This window comes from Auxenochlorella protothecoides (assembly GCF_000733215.1).
Source record: "Auxenochlorella protothecoides strain 0710 unplaced genomic scaffold scaffold22, whole genome shotgun sequence".
NCBI classification, from domain to species: Eukaryota; Viridiplantae; Chlorophyta; class Trebouxiophyceae; order Chlorellales; family Chlorellaceae; genus Auxenochlorella; species Auxenochlorella protothecoides.
The window spans coordinates 335945-346009 of NW_011934209.1; the positions used below are offsets into that span (position 1 = coordinate 335945).

The following is a 10065-nucleotide window of genomic DNA, read 5'->3' on the forward strand; positions in this document are numbered from 1 at the left end:
GGGGGGGGAGATGCCATGAAATCCTTGGGAGGAGTCGGAATTCCAGGGGGGTGGCGCGCCTGGGGCAGCCCACCGACAGAGGAGCCCTAGGGTGCACGGAAGTCCACCCCAAGAAGGCAAAGTGCATGCTCCGGTCGCCCTCAACCGAATGTGCGCTGCCAAACCCCTTCCAACACGCCAGCCTCACCACTTCGCGGTATTTCCTGATGCGCTTGACGTTCTCCTCGTTCCCCTTGGACTCCTCCTTCTGCTCGATGGAGGAGATGATGCGCCAGGATGCGCGCCTGGCCCCAATCACGTTCTTGTAGGCCACGGACAGCAGGTTGCGCTCCTCCACGGACAGCTCCTGGTCGTGCACCATCTGCGCGACCTTCTTCATCTCCGCCACCTGCGCGGGACGGGGCGAGGGGTCGGGGCGATCAGCTCCACGCTGACCCTGCCACCCAAGCCACCGCGGGCCCCGAAAAGCAGGGAGCTCGCAGGCCCATCCCGATGACTGATGAAGAGCTGGCACCGGCTCCGTGGCACCCAGGGGCACCGCATGACCCTTCCCCAGCTACTCCGCAGGTCTGTTGAAACGCCAGAAATGCTGCAGTGCATCCGCCCCTCTCGAGGGTGCCGGGCTCACCATCTCATCATAGCGTTCCGCCTGCTCGGCGAGCTTGGCCAGGTACACGGCCTCCTCTCTATCGACTGGACCGTCCATCGGTGACCTGGGGCTGTGGACGGGCTACGAGAAGGAACCTCGGCTACAGTCAGGCGCAGAAGCTGCGACTGTAGGCGGATAGGTGTATGGGAGCGAGAGCACGGCTGTGGATTCCCGGGCGCTGACGACCTCGCTGCCACTAAGGGGACCTGCGAAAAATTGGCAAGACCCCCACGCCAGGGATCGTGTCGTGGGGACAAACACCGCGTGCCCCCCCTCAGTGGTGTGCGCAATACGAGCGCCCTGCCTCGAACACAATTCGCCAAGCCCCAAAACCCAAAGCCACTGGAAACAATCTATCGAGGCTGATCTAGGTGAGGAGATCGTACCGGCGGGTTGGTCTCATCCGAGCGGACTTTGGGCGAGGGTTGACGCCATGCTGACGGGGCTGCGCCCCCCACCAGAACGCGGTCCCCTCTGGGCCAGTTTGAATATATGGAACAAATGAAGTAAGACTTGCCTTCCAATGGCATCTGTGGTCGTCTAGGATGATTAAGAGACGCTTTCATCCTTTGAACCCAGGCTTCATGATCCCATGTTGGCACCGAAGCACAGCTACCATCCTCCAGCTGGGGGTCGGTGTTAGGAACAGCATTGCACGTTTGGTTCAGACACTGGGGTTTGTTATTACAATGAACTGAAAAATATGCGTTCGCCCCATTTCTCACTGCTTGACATGTACAGCTTTATTTATGGCTGTAGATGTACAACAATCGATGAGCAAACCATCCGCGCACTGTTGCTTTTTGTTGAGACCTCTTTGCTGCTGCCCTTCACCCATGTTCAAGCCAAGATCGAGGCTTGTACTGACATTTGTTGCTCATTCAAGATTTCGGGCCTGTGAATAATAATTGCTGCACAAGAGATCCCTCTCTCGAGGCTCTGCGCATCGTAGACCCATCATGGAACTTAACTTCCAGAAACGTCCAGGGCGGAATGGATGGGAAGCCCTCGAGTGTTGAATCATCCCACGGTCCCTTGTCCCCAAGCATGTGTACATGCAAGATTTTCAGTGGCCTTTCAGGCTGTTGCGTATGTTTTACAGTCTACTGGGCGCCAGGCAGATTTGGCCTTGGGCCCCCATCACAAGTTTGTTGAGCGAGGAGTCATGCATGATGACTCTTTGGCTCCTTGCGCGCACCCACTGGCATCCATTCACTTGGCAACATGGAAATTCTCTTTAGGGGTCCACTTCTGGGAGGGGATGTCGTGTTGTGGCTCCCCATATCGCTGCTCCTTGGACACAGACGTCCGGAACACAGGAATAGCAATGGCCACGATGATCCTGCGACCCAAGTTGGTCAGCGAGGGTTGGAAGATGTGAGGCAAGATTATGGTCATGTGAGATCCATGAAACCACCCCTCCGAGCCACGTGCCCTGCTCCTGATCTCACCCAATTGCGAGGGCAGTGTTCCGTTTCCAGTACTTGGGGTCAGAGTACCATCCTCCAGCGGGCGACCAAATGCCTGCACAGGTGTGGGAGCTCGGATGTATGGGCAACACCACCGGAACGCATAGGCAAACAGGGAGCCCATCAGGCCGCAGGGATATGCTGTTCCCGCAGCCTTCCTGTGGATGATACCTTTCGGTACGTTGAGGTCTGACGCGCCCCCCATGACCGTGCAGCTCTCTTGGGTGAACGAGTTAGCCCTCTCCGGGAGAAGTTTGCCCTGTTGAGCACAGACAGATGCCACCCAGGGGATGTGGTTGATTTCAACGTCCTCCAAATAACAGTATGATGCTCCAGGGTCGCATCCCAAGTGAGGTGTAGGTTGTCTCGGGTGGGTCACTTGCGGGTGAGTTGAGCGCGACTCTCGCCGTGGCCTCCCGCCAGCCTGAGTGGAACGAATACCCCGACCAGGACGAGTTCCCGTGTGTGCTCCGCCCTCCGATACTCTACCCATCGCAAGAACAACATAGGCTCAAAATCGTCAGTGCGTTGTCTGGTGCATCCGGCCACCATCGAATTCATCGCCCAAGGTTGGGGTCGCCTGTAGCCCTCCTGGTCACCCCTTCCATTCCAGGAGCGCCGCAGCTCCCCTATCGCATAGCAGCATGGCAGCGGCTGCACAGGCTGCCCAGCTGCCTCGTCGTATAATCAAGGTGGGTTGCCGTAAGCTTGGCTGCACGACACCGTGGAAGATCACTTCAGCTATATGTTCCTTAAGAACCTCTCAGCCGGCCTCACACTCTCCCACAATATTTGCAGGAGAGTCAAAGGCTTCTGACAGAACCAGGTGAGCTAGCTGCATATGCTGCGGAGCAAGTAGTGGTCACCAGTTTCTGGTGGCAACCACGTTGTGGCTCCGGTTGGTATCTTGCTCCATCCCTCACTTTCCCCCGTCGATGCAGTGCCCGGCATCTCTGCTGCACCCTCCGAGGAGAACCTTCGCTACTTCAATGTGGTGATATTCGGGCCCGACTCCTCCCCATACCAAGGTGTGAATATGGGGTGAAAATGGGGCGGTGATGAAGGGCGCATCGACATGTCTCCAGAAAGCATCCTCCATTCCCCACCCTAAGGCTCTTCCTCATCTGCTTTATTCATGGCTGTGCCAATTCCAGGCGGCGTGTTCAAGCTGGAGCTGTTCCTCCCTGAGGATTACCCTATGGCGGCCCCCAAGGTCCGCTTCCTGACCAAGATCTACCACCCCAATGTGGACAAGCTGGGTCGCATCTGCCTGGACATTTTGAAGGACAAGTGGAGCCCTGCCCTCCAGATCAGGACAGTCCTGCTCAGGTGAGATGTGGGAGCGGGGGGACATGGGAGGACTCCAGTACTAGAGGAGGAGGGGTGTGGTGTGTGATAGGCGACTCCCACCCCTCGGCATGTCCAAACATGCAAGTTTTGTCTTTCCATCACCTCTGCTCAACCCCTCTCCCCCGCCTCCTCCACTTCAACAGCATACAAGCCTTGATGAGCGCGCCAAACCCTGATGACCCTCTCGACGAGGCGGTGGCGAGGCACTGGAAGGGGAACGAGGTCGAGGCCATGGACACCGCCCGCGCCTGGACTGCCCAGTATGCACGCAGCTGAGCGCGGGCCTGGGCCCCCGTAGACGTGCCGGCGCAGTGTAAGGAGTGATTGTTGGGCTCTGCATCGAGCCCAGTCGGCAGGACAAGCTCTCGTGGTGAGAGCCCTCAACCAACCCTGCAGCCCCAAGGGTGACCACACCAATTCATGGCCAGAGTTTAAATATTCCGTCACGCTGCTGCTTCTAGTCAGCGCAAGGGGGTTAAAATTGGGTAGCTTGTGGCTTGCTAGGTGAGGAGAACCCCACGCCTCTGGAACTTTAGGAGGTGTCAGCAGGCCTCCCGCTCACAGTGGTATGGGTGCAGTGCACAGGGAAGGAAGGGCTGCGTGTTACATGTGAATGTAAACATGTAATAGCCCCTCTTCTGTTGCTTTGATCAGATGCGTGACATGCAGGGAGGTGAGGGTGTCTCCCCTCCCTAGCCGCCATGCACATGTGCAGGGGGTGGGGGAGACAGATCGAGCTCACCACGAGACACTCCGCCTCGCTCAAGTGCCAGTGAGGATTCCTGTTGTTTTCTCAAGAGCAGTCTTTGCATCGTCAAGCTGGTGTCAACCAGAACAGAAGTCCTGGCTTGGCACTGTGTGGTGTGCAGCTGTTCCCTGCTCTGACAAGCCATCCACAAAGCGATTATCCTCGATGCCTCCCTGTCAAACCACCCCCAGTCGCTAAAAAAGCACTTGGTCTCGGCTCAGATTACGTGTGTAAAGGACAAAGGGTCATTCAAAACTGGCATCGCTCCACTCGGGTGCTGCTGGAAAGGGACTCTCAGGAAGGGGATACTCGGCCGGGCGCAGGGCCCGGCTTAACGTGAAGCGAGGGGCTGGCAAGGCCTGGTACACACCTTGCGGGGCGGAGAAATGTGCCTTGCACGCCCGGTCAGCGACTCACTCGTCGATCGGGTGGTAGGTTATCTGCACCGGGCCGGCGCCGGTCCCCGGGGCCGCCGCGGCGGGCGCTGCCAGCTCCAGCGGCTCGTCCTCTGCAATGGTCGGCACGGTGCCTGTGGGGCTGGAGGGCACGCCCGACCCCTCGCGCGCCATGGCCGGCAGGATGCGCGAGGCCACCGTGGCCGCCGCCGAGCCGGCGGTGGGCTCGAGCACGTCAGGGACGGAGGAGGTGGACAGGCCCCCGATCAGGGCACGGCTGCTGCCGGCGCTGGGGCCCCACGCCGCGCCGTCCAGGAAGCGCGCGCCGCGTCCGCTTGGGTTGCTGCTGGATTTGAGGATGGTGGAGGCATGGCGCGACCAGGGGCGGTTGGTGTACGATCCCTCGCTCAGCTCGGCAGCCAGGTAGGAGCCGGCGCCCGCGCCCAGCCTCGCTGTGGATTCCTTGCTGGGCATCCACTGGCCGTGGTCGTACACCAGGTCCACGATACTGGGAGGGGGGGGGGGGAGGGGGGGGGGTAAGGGGGGCCCAGTGAGGGACAGGGGAGCGAGGGCGAGAGGCGGTGGCGGATCACTTCTTGAGAGGTTTTGAGAGGGCGAGTCGGCCGCCAGGCCATGGCCCTAGGCGAGGCATCTTTGTGAGAGGGAGTGCTCAAGCAGCTAAGCGAAGGCTCGCACATCCCCACCATTCCCCCTCCTAACCCCCAAACTCCTTGCCACCTCACTTCATTTGTTCGGTGTTGACAAAGTCGAGCTTGTAGTGCTTGATGTAGCTCATGGGCAGCGAGAACAGGAAATAGAAGAGGAAGACCAAGAGGTTGTACGCGCCTATCTTGTAGTACCCAGAAGGGCTGATGCTTGCCATGCTACGCAGGGTCAAAGAAGAGGGTGGTGAGCATCTCAGAGTGCCGTTTCCTGCAACTTTTTGTGATATGCGACCGCATGTCTCGCCCGAGGGGGCCACACTGTGGCTTATAGAATATCACTGAATGCCACCAGCCAGTGGGCTGGTCCTCGAACGAGGCAGACCACCCCACCCACCCGCCACGCCGCCGCCTCACCCAAACAGGATGAGGCCTATGGCCCCGGCAGGAAGCCAGGGCATGAGGAAGGAGGGGATGTGGAAGCGCTGGGGCTCGTATTGGATGGGGCAGAGCAGCTTCATGGAGAGGGTGACGAGGAAGAAGAGCGCCGCAAAGACGGAGCACCCGATGACCTCCATGTTGTGCTGCTTGTTGCGCTCCATCACCGTGTACCAGGTCGCCAAGCCTATGACCGTGGTTGAGGAGGAAAGGGTGTGCTTTGATACATGGTTGGGAAGCTTCTTTAGAGGGGGAGGGGTCCAGGGGGAGGGGGTTTGGCAAGGGGCACAGCGCTAGAGTGTGGCAAGCTGGCAGCCCGTCCGCCCTGCCCTGATGCCAATGATGCACAACTGAACGATCCCAGCAGCTTATTCCAGGGGCACCATTACGACACCCCTCCCTCCCTCCCTCCGTCCCTCTCACCCGTTGCGAAGAGTGTCATGAGCGCCATGTGGAGGGCCACCAGCCGCCGCCGCGCGGCGACGGAGAGGTTCAGCCTACCCCCCAGCGCCATGGACTCCACCTTGGCGTTCGCGGTCTCCACGGCCCCGAAGCGCGTGAAGCGTAGCTTGATCTCGGGGTAGTAGCGGCGGAAAACCTGGGCATTCACCACGGACCACATGGAGAAGAGCTGGCCGAAGGAGACGAGGTCGCCCAGGAAGTCGGCGGGCACCAGCAACGCGATGGTGCCTGCAGTGGTTGGAGATGGACGGGAGGGGTGGGTTTACTTGGTGTTGGTTAAGGTGGTATGTAGGCCAGAGGGAGTCAGACAGTGACAAGGGAAGGGAAGAAGCCTGCACACAACCCTCCTGCCAGCCCCCATCACATGCCCAGCGGCCCCAACACGCCCAGTCGCCCAACCGAGGATGCCGGTCCAACAGGTGGCCACCCCCCCGCCCAGGCATGGGCCGCCTACCCATTCCCTCCTCTCCTGGGCGCTACCAATCCCGCCTCCCCAAATCCCATCGTCCTCACCGATGATCAGCCCCAGCACGATCTGGGCGACCAGGGGGGTCTGGGTGCGGGTTGACACGCGGGCCAGGAAGGGGGGCAGCATCCAGTCTCTCGCCACCACCATGACCAGACGGGAGATGGCATACAGGCCCACCATCAGCCCCGTGATGCAGCCCAGCACCGCCGCCGTGGCGACGATGTATTGCATGTAGTCCAGCCCTGGGAGCGGGCAGGTGGGCGAGGCGGTGATGATAATGCTGTTTTGCTTGGCCCCGCTCGTGCGCCAGCCTGAGGAAAGATCATGGTGGGGCCCCAGGGGAGGCAAAAGGGTAGACTTTGCGGAGAGATACTCCCCAGTTTGATCCCTCAATTCCAATGTGCAGGGCCTCACCGACGTAGACAAAGGCGTTGGTGAAGCCGTCCAGGCGGTTGATCTGCGTGTAGGGCTGCAGCAGGCACAGCATGAGGGCCAGCAGCATGTAGACCACGGTGGCGATGAGGGTGGTGCCCACCATGGCCCATGGCAGCGACCCGATGTCCTTGGCCTGGGATTATGGGCGGGAGGAAAAGGTGTGGCGGGTTTGCTGTGACAGGGGGGTCGAGGATGGTGGCCCCCCGCCCTCCCGTAGCCCATCTCGGCCTCCTTGCACCCTCAAGCACTCCAACCCCCCCTCTTCTTCCAAGTAATCCTTTCCCGCACCTCCTCCGCAGCGTTGGAGACGGAGTCAAACCCGGTCATGGCGTACATGAAGACGGCGGCTGCGGTGAAGATGCCGTTGACGCTGTCGTCCAGGAGGAAGGGGGAGAGGTTGGCGGGGTCGGCCTTGGTGAAGCCCACGATGAGGATGAGGACGATGAAGCCCAGTTTCAGCACGGTGGCACAGGATATGAACTTGGATCCGGAGTGGCCGGAGACGCAGAGGAGGGCGGTGACGGCCAGGATGACTGCCAGGGCCATCAAGTCCACGGACCAGGCGCCGGGGACGCGGCTGCCGCCCAGCGTGAAGAGCGTGGAGTCGGCGCCGCACAGGTTGGCCAGGTAGCCGGAGAAGGAGCGGGCCACCACGGCCATGCCAAAGAGGTACTCCGTGATCTGGTTGCTCACCGTCATCCAGGCGGGGAACTCGCCAAAGGACACCATGATGTAGGTGAAGGCGCCGCCGGCGACGGGGTACTCCTGTGTCAGGGTGGGAATGGTCGCCCAGGGCTAGCTGGATGACACCTGGAGCTGGGGCGTGCATGTTGCAGGCCGCGCGCTGCTGAGGGCCCCAGTGCAACCCTGCTAGCAGGCCGCGGCGCCTCTCCACAAAGGTTCCACACTGCCAGCTCGGCCTCGTGAGCGGCAAGCAGCCGCGGACCTCCAACCACGCAGCAGCATGAAACCACACAGCGCTGACTCACCACAACAAGCTCCCCGTAGCAAGCGGCAGCAAAGGTGCAGGCCATGCCCGCCAGTAGGTAGGAGACGATGATGGACGGCCTGTGATGTGAAGCCAGTGAAGAATCAAGGTCATGTGAGGCCATGCGCACCAATGGGTGGCCCCAGCGCAGGGACAGATCACCCGGCCCCTCTACAAAGGCAGCCTCAACCTGAATGAGCCCCGGCAGCAACAGCTTCGGATCCCTCACCCTGCCAAGGAGCTGGCGGCGTGGCCTGTGAGGCGCCAGACGCCCCCACCGATGGTGATGCCCAGGCCCAGCATGAGCAGGTCGAAGCCGCTGAACACCTTGCGCAGGTTCCCGCGCAGGAGGGCCTGTGTGTGCGCATGGGTGCGCGGGGGCGGAACGCTGGCGCCAGCGCTGAGCAGGGCTGGAGGTCCCAACTGGCAAAACCCTCCCCCAGGGTTAGGGGGGTGCACCCTGCGTCCCGCATGCTCACCTCATTGAGTTCATCCTCAAGCGTTCGTTTTCGGAATCCTATCCTCTGGAATATCTGGGGTATTTTCTTGACGCCCGCCCAGTAGTCCTGGAGGAATTCCTTCCAATTCATTCCGGCACGCAGGCCCGGGGGAGTCCAGTCAGGCCGAGGCCTACGTCACACTCCTCATCTGGCCAGCTGCCCAAGCTACAGAAGTTGGGATGGTAAGTGCGGCATGAACTGGGCCCCCATGATGAGGCGACGGGGCCAAGCCAGGGTGTCGGCATGGCCGGACGTCATGGCCTGGCGGTGCCACGCCAGCAAACCTGACGAGGATACCTCTGGCCCCCATCCCCCCTCAGCCCAGTCACACAGGCTCCTGCATTCCTTGCTTCAGTCAACAGACAGTCAAGCGGGGTTAGGGGGGTCATTGAAGTATGAAAAGGGGTATGGAGACCAGGGATGGCCTATATATGAATGTGGCACAGCAAGTGCTGTCACCTCTCCAACATGTCAACTGAGCCTGTGATGACTCTGAGCCTTGCCCGGCCCAGGGATTCCCATGTGCTCATCGCTTCACGAATCTGCTGCCGGGTGGGCTTGACCGTTCATGACCGAGGCTGGAGGGGTGCTCGCCGGCGTGGTTCCCCTGCCAGAGAGGGAGGACCTGGCATACGCCGCCCCCCCGCTCAGTCGCGTCGATCGCACAGGGGTGTTGGAGGCCAGCGACCCGCTCGCCCCCGGGTACCCGTAGACCTTCAGGCTCCGCTGGGGGTCGGAGGAGTCGGCCAGCGACAGGGTCGTGACCGCTGTGCCCACGCGGTCGATGTTGGAGGCCGCCGCCTCCCACTTGCCGTCCACAAACTGCATGTCCACCACACTGCAGTGTGGGGGGAGATGGGATTGGTGTGAGGTATGTGTGTGTGGTGGGGGGGGGGAGGGACTGTGCGTCGGGACTGCAGGACTTGGGGACATCAAATGCCGCTTGGCAAATACTGGTCCGAGCCCAGGCCTCACAGGTGCAAGGGTTTGTGGTCGCTCTGCAATGCCCTCGGCCTGTGAAAAAGCCGATCCCAGTGAGGACCTTTCGCACCTTCGTCCCAGTATCCTGCTGATTTCCCCCACATGCACACACGCACACACTCACTTGAGCAGCTCGGTGTTGGTGAAGTCCAGCTTGTAGTGCTTGATGTAGCTCATGGGCAGGGAGAAGAGCAGGTAAAAGATCAGGCCGATGGCGTTGTAGGCGCCCACCTTGATCCAAATGCTGCTCTGCAGGCTCGTCATCCTGTTTGTCAGTGGGAGGAGCTCGGAGGAGAGGTGGTGGGACGCGCTCCAGCGCAGCCCCGGAGTGCCGCACAGATCCCACTTCCCAGGCTGCTCATACGCAATCGTGCGGTTGGGCTGCCGTGAGAATGTGCCTCATGGCGCCTCATAACACCCCCCCCCCCACCCCCCCCGCCCCGCCCTCACCCAACCCCTCCGCCATCACCGCCTCCCAGCCCGCCAGCATCACCGCCACCAAACCCTCCGCCATCACCG

General features: G+C 61.0%; 5 protein-coding genes across 5 annotated transcripts in view; 1 reads left to right on the forward strand and 4 right to left on the reverse strand.

The window, feature by feature from the left end:
* The window catches only part of F751_2370 (14-3-3-like protein), a gene marked incomplete at both ends in the record, with an annotated part of 4650 nt that extends 3944 nt beyond the window's left edge, over positions 1–706 (reverse strand). Inside the window, 2 exons of the mRNA XM_011399239.1 lie at positions 188–388; positions 629–706. Of these exons, the coding sequence (XP_011397541.1) occupies positions 188–388; positions 629–706 (279 nt within the window). Of the gene's footprint in view, positions 389–628 lie in introns of the transcript that reaches the window.
* A 1155-nt stretch (positions 707–1861) lies between these two features.
* On the reverse strand, positions 1862–2611 carry F751_2371 (hypothetical protein; the record flags this gene model as incomplete). Its single annotated transcript, XM_011399240.1, has 3 exons — positions 1862–1991; positions 2101–2173; positions 2290–2611. 3 exons carry the CDS (start codon positions 2609–2611, stop codon positions 1862–1864), a joined length of 525 nt encoding a protein of 174 aa, XP_011397542.1.
* Positions 2612–2762: 151 nt separating this feature from the next.
* Positions 2763–3744, forward strand: F751_2372 (Ubiquitin-conjugating enzyme E2 36; the record flags this gene model as incomplete). The annotated part of the gene is made up of 5 exons (XM_011399241.1): positions 2763–2810; positions 2917–2944; positions 3060–3146; positions 3273–3447; positions 3612–3744. The coding sequence occupies 5 exons, from the start codon at positions 2763–2765 to the stop codon at positions 3742–3744; spliced, it is 471 nt and encodes a 156-aa protein (XP_011397543.1).
* Positions 3745–4629: 885 nt separating this feature from the next.
* F751_2373 (hypothetical protein) lies at positions 4630–5085 on the reverse strand (the record flags this gene model as incomplete). The annotated part of the gene is made up of 1 exon (XM_011399242.1): positions 4630–5085. One exon carries the CDS (start codon positions 5083–5085, stop codon positions 4630–4632), a length of 456 nt encoding a protein of 151 aa, XP_011397544.1.
* Positions 5086–5350: 265 nt separating this feature from the next.
* F751_2374 (putative amino acid permease YfnA) lies at positions 5351–9810 on the reverse strand (the record flags this gene model as incomplete). The annotated part of the gene is made up of 10 exons (XM_011399243.1): positions 5351–5495; positions 5691–5898; positions 6213–6401; positions 6687–6884; positions 7057–7210; positions 7366–7842; positions 8067–8145; positions 8295–8419; positions 9232–9403; positions 9671–9810. The coding sequence occupies 10 exons, from the start codon at positions 9808–9810 to the stop codon at positions 5351–5353; spliced, it is 1887 nt and encodes a 628-aa protein (XP_011397545.1).
* Between the last annotated feature and the right edge of the window lie 255 nt (positions 9811–10065).